This window comes from Sorex araneus, chromosome 4 (genome assembly GCF_027595985.1).
Source record: "Sorex araneus isolate mSorAra2 chromosome 4, mSorAra2.pri, whole genome shotgun sequence".
In the NCBI taxonomy this organism is placed as follows: domain Eukaryota; kingdom Metazoa; phylum Chordata; class Mammalia; order Eulipotyphla; family Soricidae; genus Sorex; species Sorex araneus.
In genome coordinates this window covers 210,040,906-210,067,020 of record NC_073305.1, presented here as the reverse complement: position 1 = coordinate 210,067,020, position 26,115 = coordinate 210,040,906, and the positions used below count along the sequence as shown (strand labels likewise).

The following is a 26,115-nucleotide window of genomic DNA, read 5'->3' as shown; positions in this document are numbered from 1 at the left end:
GTATTTACGAGATAAATAGCTGTTTGCTGAGGAGAATCGGTGGCTGCAGAGCAAAAGAGCAGGATCCTGTTATTAAATCACTGTAGCACTGTTGTCCCACTGTTCATCGATTTTCTCACGCGGGCACCAGTAACGTCTCCACTGTGAGACTTGTTACTGTTTTTAGCATATTGAATGCGCCACGGGGAGTTTGCCAGGCTCTGCCATGTGGGAAGGATACTCTCGGTAGCTTGCCGGGCTCTCCGAGAGGATGGAGGAATCGAACCTGGGTTGGCCCTGTGCACAGAGGCCTCTCCTGGTGGGGTTCAGGGGCTCCCAACTTTCTTTTTTTTTAATAACTCAGAAGTTATTAAAAAAAATAAGTTGGGATCTGAGAGATAGTACTGTGGGTACTGGCACAGATAGCACTGGCCTTGCAGGTGGCTAACCTGAATTCGATCCCTGACACCCCAAAGGGTCCCCTGAACCCCACCAGGAGTGGTCTCTGTGCACTGCCAGGTGTGGCCCAAAATCCCAAAATAAAAAAGTCCCCAGTTTATTTGGATCTAGGCTGACAGTGAAATGCAAGAAAGTTAGAAACATGGGCCAGAACGATAGCACAGCGGGTAGGACATTTGCCTTGCACGCGGCCGACCCGGGTTCAATCCCCAGCATCCCATACGGTCCCCCAAGCACTGCCAGGAGTAATTCCTGAGCACAGAGCCAGGAGTAACCCCTGAGCATCAATGGGTGTGACCCAAAAAGCAAAAAAAAAAAAAAAAAAAAAAGAAAGTAGAAACACCCATGAATGAATAGTACATGAGATCTGCTTTTTCTTTCTGCAAAGAACATTATGCCTATAATCAATACAAGCTGTCATTTTATATACATGTATATATGTGTGTATGTATATATGTAGTGTATATGTATATATAAAGAACAAACTAGAACTCCTAAAGAAATCTCTTTGATGGGACTGGAGAGAGTCCCATCAAAGAGATTTGGTGGATAGGGCACTTGCCTTACACATAGCCTACTTGGTTTCAATCCCTGGCATCCCACATGGTCCCCTGAGCACCTCCAGGATTGACCCCCAAGTGTAGAGCCAGGAGTAAGCCCTGAGTCCAGCTGGGTGTGACTTAAAAACCAAAACAAAAAAAATCCCCCAAAATGGGGCTGGAGAGATAGCACAGCGGGTAGGGCGTTTGCCTTGCACGCGGCCAACCCGGGTTCAAATCCCAGCATCCCATATGGTCCCCTGAGCACCGCCAGGGGTAATTCCTGAGTGCAGAGCCAGGAGTAACCCCTGTGCATCGCCAGGTGTGACCCAAAAAGCAAAAAAAAAAAAAAATCCCCCAAAAACTATTGCTCTATGCTAAAGTGCTCCTATGCCACACCCACTGCCCAAGGTCCCTTCTCCTGCCTGCTCCCACCTTCCCACCACTTGGTAGTCTCAGGTCTCAGTTCTGTTGGAAATACCACAGGGTTTGTTTCCATGGAAATCTGCCCCCCCACAGACACCCCTGCTCCCCCCTCTCCCCTTCTTGCCTCTCTCTGCTGGAGATCTAACCTTGGCTCTGAGCCACAAGGGACATACAACTTCTGCTTCCTTATACTCCACGACAAACGTGATCATCTGGTATTTGACTTTTTCCTTCTGACCTTTATTTCACTTACTAAAACATGTTGTTTATTTTTTTTGAGGGGGGGTGGGGAGATGTTGTTGGTTTGGAGCCACACCTGGCAGTGTTCAAGTGCTTATTCCTGACTCTGTGCTCAGGGGTCACTCCTGGCAGTGCTTGAGGGATCGTATGTGTTTCTGGGGAACAAACTAAGGTCAGCTGCATGCAAGGCAAGTGCCTCACTCCCTGTACCCAAAACATATATTTCATGGATCTGGAGTGATAGTACAGGGTGGTTACCTTCCATTAGCCGACCAGGGTTCCAATCCCAGCATCCCATATGGTCCCTCGAGCCCAGCAGGAGAAATTCATTAAGTGCAGAGCCAGGAATAACCCTTGAGCACTGGCAGGTGTGGCCCCAGAACAATACAAAGGCCCCATAAACTTATATTTTGAAAGTCTGCTCAGCTCTACATAGAGGAGATTTAGTACAACACTACTTATAATCAGAAAATAAAAACGTTTTCCTTGAAAAGGGGTTGAAATGAAAGGGCTGAAGAACTGGCTCACGGGACTGGAGCATGTGCTTTGCCTATGGGAGCCTCGTGTTCAGCCCTGAGCACTGTGCCTCCCCCCAAAGAGAAGAAAAAAGATAACTTACAGGTGCTGATGTTGAGTGATCCCTAAGATAGTCCCAATCCAGAAAAACAAGTCTGTGTGGTTTTGCAGTGCTGAAGACTAAAGCCAGCTCTCGTACATGTAAGACATGTGCTTTATTGACCACTGAGTGACATCCCGGTCAGGAAAACAAGTTTTAAGGTGATTTTAATTTTATGAAAACATTTATTTGGACCTGTACCGAAAACCATAATGATCAAAAGAAAAGAGGGCAGGGGCGGGGGGGGGGGGGGGAAAGTGTCTGTTGTAGAGGCAGACTAGGGGTGGGAGGTGGAAAGAAGGAAATTGGGGATACTGGACATTGGTGTGGGGAAATGTATACTGGTCAAGGGATGGATGCTAGAACATTGTATGACTGACACCCAATCATGGACAGCCTTCTAATTTTATCTCATGGTGATTTAATTAAAAAAGATAATTAAAATGTATTGGGGGGGGTTATACTCAGCTGTGCTCAGAGCTTACTCCTGGCTCTGTGCTCAGGGATCTCTCCTGGCAGAGCTCAGGGGCCATCCGGGGATCAAACCTGAGATGGCGCCAGGCAAGGCAAACATCCTACCTGCTGTCCTATCTCTCCAGCCCCTAAATAATATTTTTTTTAAAGATGTACCACTTTATTTTTTTTCTTTTGGGGTCACTCCTGGCGATGCACAGGGGTTACTCCTGGCTTTGCACTCAGGAATGACTCCTGGCGGTGCTCAGGGGACCCTATGGGATGCTCGGAATCAAACCCGGGTTGGCTGCATGCAAGGCAAATGCCCTACCCGCTGTGCTATTGCTCCAGTCCTGGGCCACTTTATTTTTAAAATGTAACACACGGGCCGGAGAGAGAGTACGGCGGAGAAGTTGTTTGTCTTGCACTTGGCAGACCCAGGCCCGCCCCCAGGATCCGTTAAGGTCCCTTGAGCCTGGCGTGGAGTGACCCTGGAGTGACCCAGCTCTGCTGGGTGTGGCCTGAACCCCTCTCCCAAAAGTAGCACACAGAGACGCCACAGAGGCTCCTTGTAAAGATGCAGAAACGGCAGAGGAATCGAAGGCGTGCTCACTGCCGCCGGTGCAGGACACTCCCAGGGGCGTGCTCACTGGCTTCCTTGAGCCGTGGGCTACGTGTGCTGCAGAGTTCTCTACACTGTGCTATTTAAATCCAGCGGCCGCAGGAGGACTTTCCCACGTTGTGATAATCTCTATAAATAACTTCTGGTTACTGACCTGATATTTCTTTTCTTCTTCTTCTTCCTTTTTTTTTGCTTTTTGGGTCACACCCGGCGATGCACAGGGGTTACTCCTGGCTCATGCACTCAGAAATTACTCCAGGCAGTGCTCAGGGGGGAGACCCTATGGGATGCTGGGGATCGAACCCAGGTCGGCCATGTGCAAGGCAAATGCCCTACCCTCTGTGCTATTGCTCCAGCCTTCTTCTTTATTTTTATTTTCCTTTTTGGTTTTTAGGGCCACACCCAGAGGTGCTCAGAGCTTACTCCTGGCTCTGTGTTCAGGGCTTATTCCTGGTGGGGCTTGGGGACCATACAGGGTGTTGGGTATCAAACCCAGGTCAGCTATGTGCAAAGCTAACGCACTACCTGCTGTGCTATCACTCCCAGGTGACCTGAGAGCCTACGGAGAGGGCGGCCTGCCAACTCCACCATCACCCGGGGAAACAGAGTCCACCGTCACTGTCCTCGAACCTGACAGCGAGGAATCCACGTTCCCCAGACACCCCCAGCCCCAACGGGTTTGTTGCTTGCTAGAAGGCAAGAGGATGTTTTGGTTCAATCACCTTGATGGCTCAATAAAAAACATAATCAATAATAAAGACACAAACAAGACAACCCAACACTTAAGGTTTGCGCAGAGCCAGGAAGGGTCAAGTTTGGAAAGCGGCGTCTCCCTTGGAAGACACAGCCTGCTGCCTGAGAGGATGACACAAAGTCACACTGTCCCTAACCAGTCCACGGGGCATCTTAGCATCCCCAGACACCTCAGCTGGAGGCGAGAGCAAAAGTTATTCCAGGAGCCAGGGGTGCGGGGTGAAGGGCCCAGAGGGGCTCATGAAGACCACACATTCCATGCTCTACCTCCAGGAAAGATTTTTGATTTGGGGGACACACCCGGCTTTGGGAGAATCCTCAGTGCACGGACCTAAGAGATTCTGCATGAGAACATACACCCTGCCAGAACTGCCCTGGGCGGAGGGGAAGGAAGGGTTCGAAAGAAGGGCTGGGTGTTGATTGGCTGGTTGCATGGGAGGGAGGCTGCCAGGACCCTTGCTTGATTATCTAGACCCATCTCTTTCTGCACACGACCCCAACAGATGTCCTTGTAACAGTTCCAAATGTTTGATGTCATGTATTACAGACGTCATCCGGAGCCCCCGGGGGGCCGCCCTCTCCTCCAGAGAAGAGTTAAGTTTTAAACCTGAGCTGTTTGTTGGGTGCAAATTCCTTGGCTAGCATTTGCCATGCAAATATTTAACAGATGTGCATTTTCTTAAATGAAATATACACTGGAATCACAGTACAGCTCAGCGTTTTTCTTTTCTTTCCTTTCTAAAAAATATTTGTTTTATTTATTTATTGTTTGGGCGTCACAACCGGCCATGCTCAGGGGTCACTCCTGGCTCTGTACTCGTAATTACTTCTGGTGGTGCTCAGGATGCCAGCTGTGTGCAAGGCAAGTGCCCTGCCCATGGTACTGTCGCTCAAGCTCAGCATTTTTCTTACTTGACAATGTATAAATGCAAACCAGCACGTAAGCATAGAAGGAAGGCAGACACTAGTGAAGGGATTGGGGTGGGGACATTGTGTGCCTGGAATGCAATGGCCACTAACTTGGTGATTCATGATGGCTCAATAAAAAATATTTGTTTTCAAAGAAGGGGGGGCACAGAGCAATAGTCCAGAGGGGGAGGGCATTTGCCTTGTAACATGGCTGTGTTGGGTTTGATCTCCAGTATCCCATATGGTCCTCTGAGCACCTCTAGGAGTCATCCCTGAGTGCAGAGACAGGTGTAAACCCTGAGCATTGCCAGTGTGACCCAAAAAGGAGGAAGAAGGAGGAGGAGGAGGAAGAAAAGGAGGAGGAGGAGGAAGAAAAGGAGGAGGAGGAGGAGAACTGGAGAGATAGTACTGTGAGTAGGTTGCCTTGTTTTGCATGAGGTCAACTCAGTTTCAATCTCTGGCACCCATATTGTCCTCTGAGCCCACAGGAATGATCACTGAATACAGAGCCAGGAGTAAGCCCTGAGCACTGCTGGATGTGGTCCCCACCCCAAAAAAAGGAAGTTGGTGGGGGTGGAAGAGATAGTACAAGGTTAAGACACTTGCCTTGCATATTACCGACTCTGGTCTGGAGGGCCTGTGGATGCTGCCAGGGGTCAGTACTCCTGAGCGCAGTCAGGAATAGCCCCTGAGCACCACTGGGAATGGCTCAACCTCTGCCCTACGCCCCACCCCCCTAAAAAAGGTGACTAGTATGGACCAGCATAGTGCCCGGGGACTTTTCATTAATTTGTATCAGTTGTGCTCACATGTAGGCATATGCGCGTATACACATCTCAACACTGTTTCCAAACCGAATCACAGAACTGTCATCACAGCTTTCGTGTGGTTACAGCACCCTCTGGGCACCGTGGTCGTCCACTGGAATAGGGGTCCCGTGATGGGCATCGGGGTCATTTCTGACCCCCTCCTTCCCATTCTCAGCAAAGATGCAAGGCACATCTCTGACTATGTCCGTTTGAGCACGTGCACAGGTGTTTCTGTACTGGTTCGAGTGACAGCGGAACCCTCTTGCCAGGCCTTTGTAAGTCTAGGGAGGAAGCACTTTGGGTTGTCGTGATCAGTGAGGGGAACTGTGGCATCTAGTAGGTCTCATCCTGACCTTCCTACAAGAGAAAGCGCCCAGGGTCTGGAGCGATAGTAGAACGAGGAGGCGGGGGGAGGTGCTTGCCTTGCATGTGGCCAACCCAGGTTTAATCCCCAGCATCCCACAGGGTTTCCCTGAGCCTGCCAGGAGTGATCCCTGAGCACGGAATTAGTAGTTAGCTCTGAGCACGACCAGGTGTGACCCCCAAAACCTACTCCACCCTCAAAAAAAAAAAAACAATTTAAAGACCAAAGATTTCTCTCTCCCCAGATGCCAAGGGCACCCCTCTGTTGGAAATTCATCTGGGGGTGAATCTCTGGAGCAGGAACAGTTATTCAGGAGGCAATATTTTTTATTTTAATAACCACTGTCAAAGGGGGCTGGAGTGGGGCCGGAGCGATAGCACAGCGGGTAGGGCGTTTGCCTTGCACGCGGCCGACCCGGGTTCGATCCCCGGCATCCCATATGGTCCCCCAAGCACCGCCAGGAGTAGTTCCTGAGTGCAAAGCCAGGAGTAACCCCTGAGCATCGCTGGGTGTGACCCAAAAAGCAAAAAAAAAAAAAAAAAAAAAAAAAAAAAAAAAAAAAAAGGGGGCTGGAGTGATAGCACAGCAGGTAGGGCATTTGCCTTGCACGCAGACGACCCGGGTTCGATTTTCTGTCCCTTTCGGAGAGCCTGGCAAGCTACCTAGAGTATCCCGCCCACACGGCAGAGCCTGGCAAGCTCCCCGTGGCATATTCCATATGCCAAAAACAGTGATAACAAGTCTCACCACACGGCAGAGCCTGGCAAGCTCCCCGTGGCATATTCCATATGCCAAAAACAGTGATAACAAGTCTCACCATGGAGACATTACTGGTGCCTGCTCCAGCAAATCGATGAACAAGGGGATGACAGTGACAGTGACAGTGACTGTCAAAGAGCCTGGGAGACAGTGTGTTTGGCCCTTGAGATACTCACGGCGGGGGCACGCCAGCATCCACCCGTCCCTTCGTGGTTCCAGGCCCAGTACTGAGTGTCCAGCAATGGTGTCGGCACAGGGTGAGTGACAAGCAGGTCACTGGGGCCCTCGGGAACCTCCAGCCCAGTCACAGCCGCAGACAGGCCTCCCTCCCTTCGTCTGTGTTCATCTTGTTTTGGGGTTACACGCACTCATGCTCAGGGTTCAACCCTAGCTTCAGGGTCGCTCCTGATGGGCTTCAGGGGAGCTTCTGGGGTTCCGGGGATCGAGCCCAGGCTGAGAGAATGCCAGGCAAATGCCTTATGCATTGCACTCTCTCTCTGGCCACTCTGGGCTCCGTTCATTCATTCATTCATTCATTCATCTGCTTTTTTTGGGCCACACTTGGTGATGCTCAGGCCTTACTCCTGGCTCTGCGCCCAGGGATCATTCCCCGGGGGACCACATGGGATACAGGCCAGTCGGCCGCGTGCAAGGCAAACGCCCTACCCACAGGATTATCACTTAGGCCCTCTCTGCTCCCTGTAAAGAACTCACCCCATTCTGCCTTGGGGGTTGTGAGCCCCAGACCCAATCTCCTGGGACCCCCCCACCCCCGCTCCCCCATCATGGGTTGGAGACAGAGGATGTAGGACCCAGGCTGGACCAGCAGATTCTCTCCTCCCGGAAGTGGGATGGTGAGGGCAAAATCTGCTCTGCAGAGGCACCAGCGTGAGGCGGGGACAGCGGGGTTTGTGGGACTCTGCTATGCAGACAAAGGTCAGAGCGAGACAAAGAGCAGGCCCAGTGGGACTGGGGACTGGGGGCTGAGACAGGCTGGGCTCCTGCCAACCAGCCCCTAGATCTCTCCTGGGAAACCAGGCAGCGCTTCTAGAAACACACACCATGGCCCTGATAAGTTCACAGCTCCCCGTGGCCCCGGGGGAGCTGGTTTCTGATCCCTCCTGCCCACTCTGGCACTCAGAGTCCCTCACACGTGCGACAGGACCCCTGGGTCATTATCCACTCCCACCCCCCCACCCCCGCCACACACACACACCTCCACCCCACAGCCTTTCTGATCTCCTGAACTCAAATAAGCAGTTGAGCAGTCTGGGTGCCTCTGGGAGCTGATTTCCAGGGACAGGGAAGGGGTCTGCTGCACCCTGGGCCCTCAGGACCCCCCCACAACCACCACCAAACTGCAGGGGGGAACCACAAATCTGCTTCAAGAGCTGCCTGCTACAATCTTACGTAGGACCCAAGAACCAGGATCACCACCACTCCCATGCGGGTGAGTTGGGAATGACTGCAATCTCAAATCCTGCAGCGGGATTTTTTTTGTTTACCTTTTTTTTTTTTCCTCTTGGTTTGGTTCGGTTTTGGAGCACATCTGGCGGAGGTCAGGGCTTACTCCTGACTCTGCAGTCAAGAACCACTCCTGGGGGGCTGGAGTGATAGCACAGCGGGTAGGGCGTTTGCCTTGCACTCGGCCGACCCGGGTTCGATTCCCAGCATCCCATATTATCTCCTGAGCACCGCCAAGGGTGATTCCTGAGTGTAAAACCAGGAGTAACCCCTGTGCATCGCCGGGTGTGACCCAAAAAGCAAAAAAAAAAAAAAAAAAAAAAACCACTCCTGTCAGTGCTCCAGGAACCATCTGGGATGCTGGGGATCGAACCCAGATGGGCTGCGTGCAAGGCAAGCGTCGCTGTGCTACCTCTCCAGCCCCGACCCTTATTTAAATATCATTGGGTATTGTTAATTCCCCCTAAGTTATTATATCAAAGTCCAATAACCTTCACCTCTTTCCTCATTCCTGTACACCAGCTTTTCCACGGTGTGAAACACACAACCCTCGCAAAATGAGGGGCCTTTCCCTCAATTCAGAGGCAGGACACCCAACTCACACCAAGGATATTTTACAGCATGTCCCAGGGCACATGCACCCACACTGGAGGAGAAATAAAAACATCTGGGGCCAGAGTGATAGTACCGTGGGTCGGGCTGACATGGATTCCATACCCGGCATCCCATATGGCCCCTCCCTGAGCACCACCGGGAGTGATCCCTGAGTGCAGAGCCAGGAGTAAGCCCTGGGCACCACTAGGTATGACCCCCTAAGCCCCCAAGACCAAAAAACACAAAAACAGAATGGAATTTGTTTTAAACCAACAAGACCTTCAGTTTAACAGGCTCAGATCCATAATCCAGAGGAAGGAGGGGGAGAGAGAGAGAGGGAGAGAGAGAGGGAGGGGGGGGAGAGAGAGAGAGAGAGAGAGAGAGCGTCTAGATCACAGGCTTTGGATAGATCACAGGCTTTGGATGCAGGAGACCCAGGCTTGATCCCTGACACTGTATGGTTCCCTGAGCACTACCAGGAGAAGCCCTTGAGTACCACCAAGTGTGACCCCCAAACCCAAATAAACCAACCACCAGAATCCCGAGCACTGCGCAGGGTTCAGAAGCACAGCTGCCCATGAGCCAGGACGGGTGAGCAGGGGCAGCAGGCGGCCACTTACCTTAAAGTGGAAGGAACTGGCAGGGGACCCGAGGGAGCCATAGGGCTCACTTTTCACTCGGCTGCTGCAGTAGAGATCAGCCTTGGCATTAGCATTCGGGTGAGCCCTGGGGTCCTCGGTGATGGGGCAGATAAAGAAACCTTCCTCGTCATCACTGTCTGCATCAGTTTCCCCGTTGTGGCCGGTCCGGCCGCCGTCGACTCCCTCCAAGTGGAAGATGAGGTCTTCCTCGGCCATGATCTCCGGGGCTCCGTGTTACCCAAGGGCTGCGTGGTCCAGCCAGAGTTACTGGGCAGATGCAGCGGGGAGGGGCCTGCAAAGGAAGAGGAGAAAGGTGCTGGGCCCAGGAGGGACGGTTCACTGGGCACTTCACCCCAACTGTGCATGCATACGAGCTGGCACCCGCAGTGAAAACTGCCACTACCTTGAGAGCAGGAGAGAGAGTACTGGGGTTATGGTACTTGCACATGGCTGGCCCTGGTTTAGTGCCAAGAACCACAGAGGACCCCCCTGAACACCCTCCCCCTGAACACCAACAGGTGTGCCCCGGTGGCACCCAGCAACCTGCCTGGACAAACAGTTTATTTTCCATTTATTTACTTATTATTTCTGCAGTGCCAGGGATTATTGGACCCTGGATTTCCTTCCGGCAAGGCACGTGATCTTCTGCTAAGCTGCAGCAGGTTGAACGAACTCAGGATTTGCTAAAAGTAAACACTTCTCAGGGCTGGGGAGATAGTAGCGTGTGGGGACCTTGACTGGCACACAGCGGAGGCAGGCTCAATCCCTGGCATCTCCTATGGAGAGACCACCCGGACAATCCCTGAGTAGAGAGCCAGGAGTAACTCCGAAGCATTGCCGGGTGTGGCCCCCAAACAAATACAGGAAAATTAAGCAAACAGTCCTGGAATCATTAGAATGATCTTTTCTAAACATAAGTGAGATGAAATCATCGTCTTGTTTGAGATCTTCTGGTGATTTCTCTCCACAATCATTTTTTTCCCTTTTTTTTGCTTTTGGGTCACACCCAGCAACGCTCAGGGGTTACTCCTGGCTCTGAACTCAGGAACTACTCCTGACACTGCACTGGGGTCATATGAAATGCCGGGGACTGAACGTGGGTCAGCTTCATGCAAGGCAAACACCCTAACCACTGTACGAGCACTCTCTCCACAACCTTACAGAAGTCCAAACTTCTGAGCTGGAGAGAGAGTACAGGGGTTGCGGTACTTGCTTTGCACGTGGCTGGCCCTGGTTCAATGCCCAAAACCACAGAGGACCCCCTGAGCACCACCAGGTGTGCTCCCGACCCCCCCCCCAAAAAAAAAGAACCACTTCAGAAATCTACTCAGCCTTCCTTTGCACAATGGGCTTTGCTGTGTTTCTCTTTCTTTCTATTCTTGCCTCTTTTTTTTTTCTTTTTGGGTCACACCCGGCGATGCACAGGGATTACTCCTGGCTCATGCACTCAGGAATCACTCCTGGCAGTGCTCAGGGGACCATGTGGGATGCTGGGAATCAAACCCGGGTCGACCGCGTGCAAGGCAAACGCCCTACCTGCTGTGCTATCGCTCCAGCCCCTATTCTAGCCTCTTAATGCAGTGTCCGAGCTGAACTCCCAGCTCAGTTTGGAAATCACCAGTGGGGCTCAACAAACAGCTGGCTCAGTTGCCGGCCCTCTGAGCTGGACACAGCTGCCGGCCTGGGCGCAGTGTGTAAATCACCTGATCACCTGCTCAAGTCCCAGGCCCACGCCCCGGGGGGCCACAGCTCTTGGATCTCAGCCACTCACAAGCGCCGCTCACGGGGGGGGGGGGGGGGGGGGGGGGCGTGGCCTGGCGACCAATGCTGCCACTCATGGGGGGGCGTGGCCTGGCGACCAATGCTGCCCGCACACCCAGACAGGCCACAAGCCCCAGAGGGCCAGGCTGGTGCCGAGAAAGAGCCAGGCCACAGCTTCCGCCTGCAACCCCCCAGGCCGTGTGGCTCAGTGGTGGTGACACTGAACTCAAAAGCTGGCTCACCCAGGGCACAAACCCTGGCGACGCTGTTTGCAGCCTTGACCTTCGTCTCCCCTGCTCCCCTATTTTACAGTGAGGGGCACTCGGAGGACGAGCGGCCTGGACAGCGTGGCACAGCTAGTTCACGGGGGAACTGGGACACCACCTGCCACCACAGACCCACACTTCTCATCCCGAGGAAGCAGAGGAGCCGCAGAGCTGGAACTCTGGCTGGCGCAGTGCCCCGTGAGTGGCGGGCACTGATCCGTGTCCGGAACCAGGTGAGCAGGATCTAGTTCGTGGCTTTTCTGGTCATATGTTTGCTCTGAAGGCAGCCGTGGCCGTGCCTGCTGGCTGTCCCCTGACAGATGGTCTCTCCAAATAACAGAACCACAGAGGGTTTTTTTTTTTTTGGAGGGTGGGGGTGGCGGGTGGCAGAGGGGGCATGGCACTCCCTGGGTGCTCAGGGCTTACTCCTGGTTCTGCACACAGGGGATGTGCAGATGATCGGGGTGATCAGGGGATCCGCACTCACTTACTCCTGGAGGGCTCGGGGGACCACCGAGGGTGTGTGCCACGCTGAGGCAGAGCTTGCTCATTGCTCCCACCGTTGCTCAGGACGTCTGGGCGCCTGGGAAGGGCTGGGTTACTGCGGGGAGCGAAGGAGCCCTCCGTGGCTCGGGACTCGGCTGCAGGACGCCTGTCCCCGCACCCACATCCTGGGAATCTCTGTCCCTGGGTGCCTGTCCCCACTCCAGGTTGGCATCTGGTGTCCTGGGAATCTGCCAACGGGGCCTCTCTCTGCTCCCAAGACACCAGCACTCTCTAGAAGCTTCCCCCTGGCCTCCCTCCGCTTCCCCTCCAGGCCCCAGGCACGTACAGGCAAATATCTCTGGGCAGAGGCCTCTGAAGCTGCGGGAGTCCCAGCCGACGTGAGCCCAGCTGCAAGGCCCCGCTCTGGTGTCGCCCACTACCTGTGGGATTTGTCGCCCCAGCCTCCGCTTGCTTCGTGGCTGCCATCTGGGAAGCAAAGCCACCGCACATGCCCAGGAACCCGCGTGTGCGCGCACCAGGCCGGCCCCAGGGCGGAATAGCTACGTGTATCACCGCCGCTTTAAAAATAAAGAGGATTGGGCCTTGGGTCCCAGACAGCGGGTGACCTGGACCTCGGGCTAGCCGCCAAGCCGGGCTCCGCAGCCTCCTCAGGGAACAGGCTATTTCAGGCCTGGCCACAGACCGCTCTCGCCCCGGACAGAGCACCAAAGGCCCCCGTGGCACTCCCTAGAGTGAGAAACCACGGCTGCAGTGGGCCGGGGCTGCTGTGGGTTAAGCCACGTGACTCGTGGGTCTTCCCAGGAGCTGCCTGCCTGCTCGGAAGGGACAAGAACCGGGCTGGAAGGGGCCGGAGTGATAGTACAGTGGGTAGGGCATTTGCCTTGCACATGGCCAACCCTGGGTTCAATCCCTGGCATCCCATATGGTACCCTGAGCGTCACTGAGTGTGGAGCCAGGAGTGATCCCTGATGTGACTAGATGTGACCCAAAAAGAGTCCCTGTCACTGTCACTGTCATCCCATTGCTCATCGAGTTGTTCAAGCAGGCACCAGTAACGTCTCCATCATGAGACTTGTTGTTACTGTTTTGGGCATACTGAATATGCCACAGGTAGCTTGCCAGGCTCTGCTGTGCGGGTGAGACATGCTTGGTAGCTTGCCGGGCTCTCTGAGAGAGGTGGAGGAATCGAACCCAGGTTGGCCACATGCAAGGCAAACGCCCTACCGCTGTGCTATCGTTCCAGCCCCCAAAAGAGTCACTGTCACTGTCTCCATCATGAGACTTGTTGTTACTGTTTTTGGCATATTGAATACGCCATGGGTAGCTTGCCAGGCTCTGCCGTGCGGGCGAGATACTCTCGGTAGCTTGCCGGGCTCTCCGAGAGGGGCGGAGGAATCAAACATGGGTCGGCCGCATGAAAGGTGAACGCCCTACCCCTGTGCTGTCACTCCAGCCCCCCAAAAAGAGTAGTAGTAATAATAATAATAATAATAATAATAGAGGCTGGAGAGGTCACACAGGGCTCAATCACCTTTGCCTTGCATGAGGCTAATCTGGATCCGATCCCAAATACTGCACGGTCCCCTGAGCACAGAAGCCAGTAGCAGCACCCAGCCCCAGTGGGCGTGGACCCAACCCCCTCTCCCCCATTCAGCACTACTGAGCCAACTGGCCGTGCAGCCAAGGCACACGCTGGTGTTCGCCATCATGGCAAAACCCACCTACTTCCATATGTGCCTCTTCTGCACTCTCGGGACTAGTGCTTAGGGTTGGGCGTCCACCGCTAAGGGAGTGTCTCGTGACCAGATCTACTCAATCACCGGCCCTGGCTACTACCAGTCAGGCCCGATGGCAGTAAGTAAGGGGCCTCATTCCCCGCCCCTCTGAAATCCCCAGAGAAAGAACATGACCAGAGCCCTAGGACAGTGACTAGAGTGTGTCTGACCCGTTGGACCCCCCAGCACCCCTTGGACCCCCCAGCACCCCGTATGGTTCCCTGAGAACTGCCAGGAGTGATCTTGAAGTGAAGAGTCCTAAGCACTGTCGGGTGTGACCCCTCCGAAATAATCCCAAAGAGAAAAAGAATATACCACCTGCTTCCTTAGAAGCATCGCAGCTCCTACTTTGGGGAGTGTCACTTACAGCCAGGGGCGTCAACGTGAGCAGCTGGGAGAGACCATCGATCCTTTCCTGTCAAATGTATGTGCAAATAGGTGCTGAAGCCACAGAGGTGCAGAGGAGAGGGGGAAGGGGAGAGGGAAAGGGAGAGCATCGTCCGCCTCCTTGAACTCAAGTCTGTCTCTGGCTGTAGTTTGAGTGCTTGGTGTCCTTCGAACAAGGGAGAAAAAAACAACAGACATCTGTTGTCCCGCGTTCACTGTAGCATTAGTCATAGCAGAGAAGGTACAGAAGCAGCCTAAGTGTCCTTCATGCAAGAGTGGAAAACGGCCAGAGCAATAGTACAGTGGGGGGGAGAGCACTTGCCTGGCAGACGGCACCCCATCTGGTCCCCCCGGCCCACCACACTGATCCCTGAGAGTAGAGCCAGGAGTATCCTGAGCGATGCTGCCTGTGGCCCTCAAAAAATAAACATTCAACACCAGCGTGGATAAAGGAAATGTCACCCATGGGCTGGAGAGGTAGAACAGCGGGCAGGGCGCTTGCCTTGCATGTATGTGGCTGACCTGGTTTGATCCTGGCACTCCAGACAGTCACCGGAGCACCACCAGGAGTGGTCCCTGAAAGCACTAAGCTTGGAACAGCATCACATGTGGCCAGAAAGGCAAAAACCAAACTCCAACCAAACCCATCTCAAGGCTGAGGAGGACACGCCTTGCATATATATGTCAGGACCTGGATCTGATGTCGGGCACTGCACAAATAAATGCAAAACAAAAAAAACCATAAAAAAAAACCCACCCATAAACCAACAATGCATACCACAGAGAGAAAGAGGAATTAGCTCGTTTACTGCTTGTGAGCCCTGAGCACGGCTGGACCCAAAGAGATAAGTCAACTTTCTTAAGTCCACGAAGCCTCGTAAAAGTGTCTCTAGGGCTGGAGCGATAGCACAGCGGGTAGGGCGTTTGCCTTGCATGAGGCCGACCTGGGTTCAATTCCCTGCATCCCATATGGTCCCCTGAGCACCGCCAGGGAGTAATTCCTGAATGAGCCAGGAGTAACCCCTGTGCATCACTGGGTGTGACACAAAAAGCAAAAAAAAAAAAAAAAAAGTGTCTCCACAGTTCTCTGTGTCTTGTTTGGAGAAAACGGTTTATGGGGGGGGAAAGCTGTTTCATGGTTTCAAACACTGGCGGGGGGCGGGGGGCAGGAATGCATCTCACAGTGCAAAACCACAACTGCTAGAATGACCATTTCGAGGGACAAAATGGTGGGGAGGGTTTGAATTTCTCCTTTGGAGTCCTTGGCTGAACACCCCCTCCCGCACCTGGGACATTCTGGACCCCTGGCGGGGCTCACGGGGCGACGGCACGTCTCCTGTCTCCAGGGAAGCTCTGTTTATGCCGCCTCTGGGGGAGCCAGGCCACGTGAGGATCGGGAACAAAAGGGACCCTGTCTTGGTCCTCGCCAACTTGCAGTGCAGGGCGCAATGCCTGGCACAGACTCTCTGAACAAAGGCACCAGCCCCGGAGGAAAGAGGGGGGTTTCTGCTCCTCTTAGGGGCACGGCAGGAAGCCAGGGCGCAGTGGGGGGGGGGGGGGGTACTGAGCTGTCATTTTTATAAGACTTTGAGGGAGGGAGGCAGAGAGACAGCACAGTGGGGAGGGCGTTTGCTGAGTCAACCCAGGTTCAATTCCTGGCACCACATGTGGTTCCCCCCCCCCACACACACACACACACTGGTCCCAGTAGGAGGGATCCCTAAGTACACAGCTGGGAGTGAATCCTGAGCACCACCGGGCATGGCCCCCAGAACACAGGAACCGAACTTGTGGTCACTCAAGAACTCAGCTGCGGGCCAGAGAGATAGTGCAGTGGGTAGGGCGTTTGCCTTGCAAGAAGCTGACGTAGGTTGGATTCCTGGCATTGCACACGGCCCAATGCGAACAGCACCAGAAGTGACTCCTGAGAGCAGAGTGAGGAGTAATCCCCGAGCATTGCTGGGTGTGGCCCCCCCAAACCAAAAAGCAAACAAACAAAAAGACCCTCACAGGGGCCAAAGCAATATTACAGTAGGTAGGGCATTTGCTTTACACGCGACCGACCTGGGTTCAATCCCCGGCATTCTATATGGTCTCCTGAGCATTGCCAGGAGTAATTTCTGAATGCAGAGCCAGGGGTAACCCCTGAGCATTACCAGGTGTAACCCAAAAACAAACAAACAAACAAACCCTAACAAGCAAAACTTAAAAAAAAATTAAAAATCTCAGCTGATGGGGCTGGAGCAATAGCACAGCGGGGAGGGCGTTTGCCTTGCACGCGGCCGACCCAGGTTCGATTCCCAGCATCCCATAGGGTCCCCTGAGCAGCGCCAGGGTTTAATTCCTGAGTGCAGAGCCAGGAGTAACCCCTGTGCATCATCGAGTGTGACCCAAAAAAGCAAAAATGAAGAAAGAAAGAAAGAAAGAAAGAAAGAAAGAAAGAAAGAAAGAAAGAAAGAAAGAAAGAAAGAAAGAAAGAAAGAAAGAAAGAAAGAAGAAAGAAAGAAAGAAAGAAAGAAAGAACTCAGCTGTGCTCTTGAATGGGAAGACCCCCGAAAGTATCAAGGCCAGAGTCTGGCCCAACGGGGCCCTCAGGATTAACAAATCTGAGGTTAAATCTTGGATCTGCCACTAGCTGCTGAGTGACACTGGGGGAATTACTTAACCTCTCTGAACCTCTCATCACACAAAACGAACCTCTGGCACGTTGGTTCTTCCAACAGAGTAGAGTAGAGTGAGCAGAGGAGAGGAGAGCTGAGAGTCGGCCACGGGCCACGGCCACGCCAGCACACAGCTGTGGCTCTCTGCATTTCAGGCACTTTCTGCATCTAGTTTTGCCCTGGGACAGCGTTTCCCAGAAGAAATACGGGCAGAAGAAAGCGGCAGGGTGGGAGCCCCATCCTGGCAGCACGTTTCTCACACCCAGCCAGCCTGCCAGCCCCTGCCAGCCCCTGCCAGCCTGCCCTGTAACATGAGCTGTGCAGAGTCACAGCATTTCACTTGATAATTTCCTTACTTGGGAGGAGGTTCCCAAGCCAGGCTCGAGAGACCCCCCGGGGCCACTCCTGGCGATACTGGCCACTCCATGGGAAGACTCCAGGCGAAGGCCGCCGGCCGTGCAGGGGGCCGTGGGGCACAGGACACCAGTCTCAGGCACCTGCACGCGTAGGGCTCGCACCCCTGTCTGCTGAGCTGGGCCTGGCCCAAATAGCCTTTAGCATCATCTCTCAGTCTTGCTCCGTGTCTGGCCACGGGCTCCCCCGGGCCCACCTGTCAGGGATCACACACAGCTCACCTTGCCCTCCCTGCTCTGGCCAGCGCCTCTGATCATCCTGCAGGTTGCAGCTAAAATGTCACCACCTCCAAGAAGCCTCCCCTGGGTTGTAAGAGTGATGGAGAGGTCAAGTGACTTCTCCATGCTTCCAGAGCTCGAAAGAGGGGGAGCCGGGTTTGCAGCGGCACAGGCTGACGTCAGGGCGCTTTCTCAGTCATCACTGGTCACCTCCTCCTGCTAGGCCGGGGCCCGCAGCCGTAGCTCCCTCACCTGAGGACTGTTATTTGGAGACACTCTCAGGTCCTGCTGCCGTCCTGCTAACGCACCTCCAGGGCACTGGTGTGCCCAGACAAGCTGTCCGGGTGATGCTGATGCGCAGTACAGTTGAGTCACCAGATTTGCAGCCTCTCCCTGGGCAGCCCGGGCGAGATCTAACAGAGTCGCCGCTACTGAGGAACGTTCTGGTCTAGAGAAAAACTTCCTTCCTCCTCCTCCTTCCTCCTCCTCCTCCTTCTCCTCCTCCTCCTCCTCCTCCTCTTTCTCCTTCTCCTCCTCCCCCTCCTCCTTTCCTTCCTCCTCCTCCTTCCTCCTCCTCCTCCTCCTCCTTCTCCTTCTCCTCCCCCTCCTCCTCCTCCTTTTCCTCCTCCTCCCCCTCCTCCTCCTCCTTTTCCTCCTCCTCCTCCTTCTCCTTCTCCTCCCCCTCCTCCTTCTCCTCCTCCTTCTCCTCCTCCTCCTTCTCCTTCTCTTTCCCCTCCTCCTCCTCCTTTTCCTCCTCCTCCTCCTTCTCCTTATCCTTCTCCTTCTCCTCCTCCTCCTCCTTCTCCTCCCCCTCCTCCTTCTCCTTTTCCTCCTCCTCCTCCTCCTCCTTCTCCTTCTCCTCCCCCTCCTCCTCCTCCTCCTTCTCCTTCTCCTCCCCCTCCTCCTTCTCCTCCTCCTTCTCCTCCTCCTCCTTCTCCTTCTCTTCCCCCTCCTCCTCCTCCTTTTCCTCCTCCTCCTCCTTCTCCTTATCCTTCTCTTCTCCTCCTCCTCCTCCTTCTCCTCCCCCTCCTCCTTCTCCTTTTCCTCCTCCTCCTCCTCCTCCTTCTCCTTCTCCTCCCCCTCCTCCTCCTCCTCCTCCTCCTTCTCCTCCTCCTCCTCCTCTTTCTCCTTCTCCTCCTCCTCCTTCTCCTTCTCTTCCCCCTCCTCCTCTTCTCCTCTTCTCTTCCTCCTCCTCCTCCTCCTCCTCCTGCTCCTCCTCCTCGGGACTGGACCCAGGGCTTCACACATACAAGGCAAATGTTCTACCACCCAGGGATGTTCTACATCCCTTGTCATTTTCTACTTTTTTCATCTCCCCGTTGCTGCCTCTCTCCCTCTTGAGCATGCGGCCTTCTTGCTACACAGCCTGGGCCACCGCTCCTTGCCCACAGTGCTCCATCCTGCCACAATCACCACCATCTCCTAGGAATGGTCTCAGCTCACGGGGACAGCCCGAAGTTCCTGGCTCAGCAGAACCCACCTGCCTAACGCAAAGACGTTCATCTGCTCCCCTGCTCCAACAGGAGGCAGCGGGTGAGGGAGCCCACAGGCTCCTGGGCCCAGGCTCATGCCATTCTTGGCTCTGCCCACGTGGGGTCCCTCCATTTACTCATCTGGGAAATGGGAAATAAAGGGGAGGTTTTTGAGACCAGCCTTGAAGGGTCCACACCTTCTATGGGCCAAAACTCAGGTGTAGGGACCACACTGCCCATAACCTGGGGAACCGGGTTCAGGGTTAGTCTGGGAAGAAAAGGGCATAAGAACTGAGCACCAGCTGTCTGGGCCACACACAGCACAGTAAAAGGCGTGTCCTCTAGTCAGTGATGTCTTTCTGCTCAGCCACAAAATAGTCCCCTGCCACACACACACACACACACACACACACACACAAGTGTATGAAAAAACACACACATACACACATGGCCACATATACGCACATATACATACATCCCTCTCGGAGAGCCCGGCAAGCTACCGAGAGTACCCCGCCTGCAGGGCAGAGCCTGGCAAGCTCCCCGTGGCGTATTCGATATGCCAAAAACGGTCACAATAACGGGCCTCATTTGCCTGACACCGAAAGAGCCCCCAATACGGAATGAACGGTTTGAGACTCTTCCTGTTCCTGGAGTGAGCAGATATCATTGGGCTACACTAGCACGCGACAGGGATGGATGGAGACGTTACTGGCGCCCACTCGAGCAGATCGAAGATCAACGGGATGACAAGTGGTACAAGTGATACACACAGGACCAGAGTGATAGTACAGCAGGTCGGGCTCTTATCTTGCACCTGGCCAACCCGGGCTCAGTCCCCGGCACCCGATGGGGGTCCCACCTGACCACAGAGGAAGGAGTAAAGCCCCAAGCACCGACAAGTATGGCTCAAGAAAACAACGGCAAAAAATTTTACTTCTAAAAAAAGAAGAAAACTGTACATCACAGAAAGTACACAACTGATCACATACACACGAAGAAGAGCATTTCAAGTGCTCCTTAGGCCCCAACTTCCTGCCAAAGTCCCCTGAGAAGAACTTGGGGCCCCACCTTTGAGCAGACCAACGCCAGTCACCGAACACCGGAAGCCGTGTCATCAAGAGGATTTACGGTGTTTGTCCAACGCACACACAAACACCAGCAGAACGTCGGGGGCTGTTGAGAGAGAGCAGTGGCACACCTCCTCCGGGTCTGAACCTTACTAGCAGCCTTCCCAGCTCCGCGAAAATATCACCACCTCCAGGAAGCCTTCCCAAGCCCTTCCTCTCCTGCTGCCCCCACAGTGGGCATTAACAGCTTTTTTCTGATCACTCTGGGGTCTCACACTCCGTCTTTCTCATCCTCTCTCTTGTGGGGTGTTTTGTGGGACTCACCCAGCTGTGTCTAGGGCTTAGTCCCAGTAAGGGAATCACTTCCTGTGTGCTCTGGGACCTTACGGGGAGGTGCGGGGGATCCAATATAGGTTTGCCGCTGGCAAGGCAAGTGCCCTACCCCTGTGCTGTCTCTCTGCCCTGTGAGACCACATGGGGCCACAGACCGGGCTTTTGTTACCCCAGGGCCGGACTGGGTGGTGCCAAGGCAGGCTGCGCCCAGGGACTTAGCAGAGAACAGCCGAGCTGGGGTCCTGTGGCGTGGGGGAGTTCTCTTGCAAAGGGGGTGCTGGTCTCCCTCCCTCAATTCCCCACACCCCAGCCAGCCAAGGGGGTGTAAGGTCGAAACTTACCCCTGTGGCCCCCCGCCCCCCCCCCCCCGGCCCCGTACGTGACCAGCCGAGCCTGCAACACCACCACCACCCCCCCAGTCAACCATGCAGCCAGGGCGCGCCCACACGGAACTCGAGATTCTAGGAACTTAGGGGACTCGGCTGGGGTGGGGCATCACGCAGGGGGAGTCAGGAAGGCCGTGCGAGCCCCCCACCCCCAGACCCCAGTGCCCACTGGGCACCTCTCCCAGCCCACGGCACACCGAGCGTTTTCCCAAGAGACACCGCCAGGGAATTTTTGCACAGAAACAAAACGTTCAGCCGCGCGGAGTTGGAGGCGGCGAGCTGCGCCCTCACTCCCGCCCCCCTGCACGCACACTTTGCTCCCCCTTTAGCATGGCCTCGGGCCCCACTTCCAAGCCCCAGCGCCCGGCCCACACCTACCTGGCCCGAGCGGAGAGGCAGCGGCTCGCGGCCCGGTGCTCCAGGGTGCACACGCGGGGAGGCGCCCCGACAGCGCCTGGGAGCGGGGCGTGCCGGCAGGTGCTCCTGGAGAGGGGGGAGCTGCAGCGATCGGGGGGGGGGGGCGCGGGGCGGCGGCAGCGCGGCGGGGCGCGCGGGGCTCGGGTCCCCGCGGGTGTGGAGCGTTGGCACAAACCCGCGGGCGGGGCGGGCCCGCGGCGTGGCGCTCCCGTGGCCGCCCCCTGCCGGCCGGCCGCGCGCCTGCAGCCACGCGCTTCATTCAGGCTTCCGCGCTGACGTTAACGCACGACGGGATCCAACGCGTGGGGCGGACGCCTAACTGGCTCCGGGGACCCGGGCTGGACCAATGCTGGTGTAATATGAGAAAGAGGCGCCAACTCCTTCTCCTCCTCCCGCCCGCCTTCCCGCTTCCCGTCTGCCGCCTGCCTGCGTGCCTGCACCCCAGGGTTTTCCCAAATCTCCCCCGATCTCATTGTGTGTGTGTAAGTCTCCGTGGCTAACTGCAAAGTGTTTTTCCGTGTAAGTATGCACAACTTGAAAGTACTTTCATTCGAGGAAGTCCTGGTCAAGGCAGAAGCTCCACGATTGCGATTGTGTGTGTACTTACCGCCCTCATGTCCCTCTAGGCCTTCGCCAGCCTACTTGCCTGTTGCTTATTCCCAAATCGAACCAGGCGAGTCCCAAATCCCAACCAGCACCACCAGATCTAGTATCGTGGGGAATGAACCCCAATTCCCTAAGTATCACCAGGGTCCCCCCTCCCAAATACTATAGCAAATGAAAGGACACACACAATACCCATGATATATTACATAATTACATTTATATAAAATGTCTGAAAATGGGAAACCCCTAAGGAAGCAGATATGCAGTTACCAGTGGCTGGAAAGTTTGTGTTTTTTTTTTTTTGGGGGGGGGGCTACTATGCACAGGTATAATTTATGGCTATACTATTTTTATTTTTATTTTTTTTTTTTTGCATTTTGGGTCACACCTGGCAATGCACAGGGGTTCCTTCTGGCTCTGCGCTCAGAAATTAGTCCTGGCGGTGCTCAGGGGACCATATGGGATCCTGGGAATCGAACCCAGGTCGGCCGTGTGTAAGGCAAATGCCCTACCCGCTGTGCTATCGCTCCAGCTCCTTGACTATACGAATTTTTAGCTTTTGGTGGGCACATATTTGGTGCTGGAGTCAGGTAGCAGTTGGCGGCAGGCAAGACAAGTGCCTTACCCACTGCACTCTTTTTAAAAATTATTTATATTTTTGCTTTTTAGGTCACATCCAGTGATGCTCAGGGTTACTCCTGGTTCTACACTCTGGAAATACTCCTGGTGGTGCTTAGGGACCTTATGGGATGCCGGGGATCAAACCCAGTTCGGCCACGTGCAAGGCAAATGCACTCCTCGCTGTGTGATCTCTCTGGCCTGGCCCTCTTTCTCCCATCCTGAGTGATACACCTGGAAGGGGAGTGGGGTGTGCTGGGGAATGATGTTGCAATGAAGCTGCACAAAGGGGGCCTCCCAGCTCCTCGTCTGCCCACACAGCGTCAGGGTGTGGTAGCAGAAGAGAGATGGCCCAGAAGGGTGATCAGCTCCTACATGCACCAGTTCCGTCACGGACACGTGACAGCTCAGCTGCAGGGAGAAGGGTGTGCCCCGGCCACGGGCTCAGGGAGGCTGGAACCCCATTTGTCACCTACATACCAGGAGCCGCAGATCCCTCCTGCTTTATTTTTGTGGGTGTGTGTGGGGTCAACCTGGCAATGCTCACTCCTGGCTCTGCACTGAGGAATTATTCCTGGCAGTGCTTGGGGGACCCTATGGGATGCCATGGATGGAACCGGTGACAACCATGTTCAAGGCAAATGCCCTCCCCGCTGTACTATGGCTCTAGCGACTCCCTTCTGCTTCCTTATCACTTACTTGCATCATATCACTCCAACAACTCCCTTCCGCTTTCTTATCACCTTTTGCATTGTAAAACCCACATCTTCTTTCTTCTGGTGAAATAAGCTTCCCTCTAACCCTTGAGAATCCCAGAGCTGCTGGGAAGGGGACAGAGATCTTGGCATGGTACCTAAAGGGAACAGAGAGCCTCCCTGTCTGGGGGTGGAGCAGGGAAGGGAAAGTCATGGGGAGCTAAAGCCTCCATGGCCACACTAGGAATCAATACAGAGAGACCAAACCAGGGAAGAATTGGCCCTAACAAAAAATCCAATTGTAACATGTTGATATTCATGTAATAATTGCTACATGTTGATATTGTAATTGTATTGAGTGTATACAATTACAATAAGAGTATTTTGTATTTTGTATACAATTACAATATTCTTAGTGTAATTGTGGCAGAATTGCCTCCAGAATTCTCTGATTTGAGGGCTGGAGAGACAGGACAGCAGATAAGGCACTTCCTTACACGTGGTGTAAAACTGGGTTTGATTCCCAGCACCCCCTTCGGTCACCTGAGCCTTGCTAGGAGTGATCCCTGAGCACAGAGTACTTTGCTGTAAGCATCGCTGTGTGTGGGCTGTCCTCCCCCACACACACACCCTGGTTATTAAAATAATTCTCTGCTCCTTCCATGTCCAGTAAGACTTGACCTTGGGCCTAGGGCCTTAGAGTCTAGGGCCTGAGAGATAGTATAGGAGTTAAGGCCTTGCATGTGGCAGGGAAAGCGGATTAGAAGTGGGAAACAGGGGCTGGAGCAATAGTACAGTGGGTAGGGCATTTGCCTTGTATGCGGCCGACCCAGGTTTGATTCCCAGCATCCCATATCCCCTGAGCACTGCCAGGGGTAATTCCTGAGTTCAGAGCCAGGAGCAACCCCTGTGCATCGCCAGGTGTGACCCAAAAAGAAAAAAAAAAAGTGGGAGACAGCTCTGGAGCTGGGAACAGGGCTGCACATAAACTGCTGCCTAGGTTGTTCACCGAGTTAAGTGGTACCCAGTCGTGTGGTCAGGATCATCCTGGGAAAGAAAGATAAACACCTCCCTGAGGCAGGGTGATGCTTCTGGAGTACAAGACATCAGTGCTGTGTGCAAAGGGTTGTTTATGGGCATGGCACTCCTTCCCTTTACATCTATTTTGTTCTCCAATGTGGCCTTGTGCTCAGAACAGCACAGAACACCTAGCAAATGCTGAAGAACTATTTGCATCCTCCTCACACCCAACTCAGGGGTGGCCCAGCTTTCCTGAGGACCCAGCTACTAGATGCCCTGACCTCTCAGAGCCCCGGCATTGGTTTACTCTCACTGCTGTAGCAAAATCTCCTGAATTCCATGACTCAAAACAGCACAGTAGTCATGTGGCTGTGGAGATCAGAAGTTCTAAAATTAAGGCATCGGTGGCTGGAATGATAGTTCAGTGGGTAGAGCACTTAACCTTGCATGTGGTAGGCCCAGGTTCAATCCGTACACCCCATATGGTCTTCTGAACCCCACCAGGAATGATCCCTGAGTGCAAAGCCAGAAGTATGCCCTGAGCATAACCTGGTGGGGCCCCAAAATAAAAATAATAAGATGTTCTGTTTTGGAGGCTCTAGGGGGAAAGTTGTTTCCTTAACTTTTCCAGCTGCTGGGGGCTGCCTGCACTTCTTCCCTTGTGGCTACATCGCTGGGAACAGTCTCCTCCTTACATCTGCTTCTTCCATACCTGCCTCTCTCTCTCACAGGGATCCTGATGTACTCAGTATATAGGTCAGTCTGGATAATGCAGGACACTCTTCCCATCTCGAGATTTTCAACTTAAGCACATTGTCAAGGAGCTTACTGGGGGTTTGGATATGTATGTGAAATTAGAGAGGAACTGTGGACTTTGAAGGGACTAGGAAACTTCTGCAGAAGGATAGGAATTGTGGGAATATCAAAGGAGAAGAGTCTCAGCAGCGTTCACTTGAGTTCCTATGAAAAAGTCTGAAGAATGCCATTTTCTCATGCATGGTGGGGAAAATTAGGCTTTTCTTTATGTGTATTTATTCTGTATTTGATGCATTAAAAGGAGGAAAGAGGGATGGGGGAAAAAAGCCTAGAACTAGTCTACCTAGATGTGGTAGCTAGCGGATGAGTATCTGTCTGGGACAGCTGAGACAAGTGACTTAATTTCTCCGAGTATCAGTTTCACCCTGGGTAAGATGCACACAGGAGTTATGGCTGTGAAACCCACACATGTCAGTTATCTGTAACTGCATTCGGAGATTGGCCTCCCAGGCACCCCACAGCGGCGCCTTCTGAGGACGAGGCGGCGCGACACCAGGTGGCCGCACTCGGTATAGACGAGGCGCCTGCGAAATCTACGTGTAACAACCAGGAATGGTTACACGAATATCAACGTGTAACAACCAGGAATTTAACACGAATATCAGTATGTAACAACCAGGTATGGTCACACGAATATAAACATGTAACAACCAGGAATGGTCAACAGGTAGCAATTGTTACATGCCGAATATCAACATGTAGCAATTGTTACATGAATATCAACATGTAACAATCAGGAATGGTTACATGAATAGCAACATATAACAATCAGGAATGGTTACACGAATATCAATATGTAGCGATCAGGAATGGTTACACAAATATCAACATGTAACAACCAGGAGCTCTCCTTTCTTTTCCGGTGCCTGTTCCGACCATAGAGATTGCTACCGACCTAAGAGCACTATAGTTCCGAGTTCAAGGGAAATTAATGTATGAAACACTGAGACTGACGGGCAAGACCGGGCCGCTGTCGGACATGCGCAGAACGCCCCGGGCGGGGCTTGCGGGGCGTCACGCCGCGTCATTAGACTAATAGAGGGTAAGTGAAAAGCGTTGCGGACGGA

The 26,115-nt window shown here is 53.8% G+C and overlaps 1 protein-coding gene across 2 annotated transcripts in view; it reads right to left on the bottom strand.

The window, feature by feature from the left end:
- The window catches only part of EEF2K (eukaryotic elongation factor 2 kinase), a 51,169-nt gene extending 29,755 nt beyond the window's left edge, over positions 1-21,414 (bottom strand). Inside the window, exons 1-3 of one of the 2 annotated variants that reach the window (XM_055136411.1) lie at positions 21,255-21,414; positions 14,304-14,489; positions 9,607-9,919 (exon numbers count right to left, since the gene is read on the bottom strand). In XM_055136411.1, the coding sequence (XP_054992386.1) occupies positions 9,607-9,843 (237 nt within the window). In that variant the 5' untranslated portion in view covers positions 9,844-9,919; positions 14,304-14,489; positions 21,255-21,414. The remainder of the gene's footprint in view (positions 1-9,606; positions 9,920-14,303; positions 14,490-21,254) is intronic. The other variant, XM_055136410.1, reaches the window with a different exon arrangement.
- Between the last annotated feature and the right edge of the window lie 4,701 nt (positions 21,415-26,115).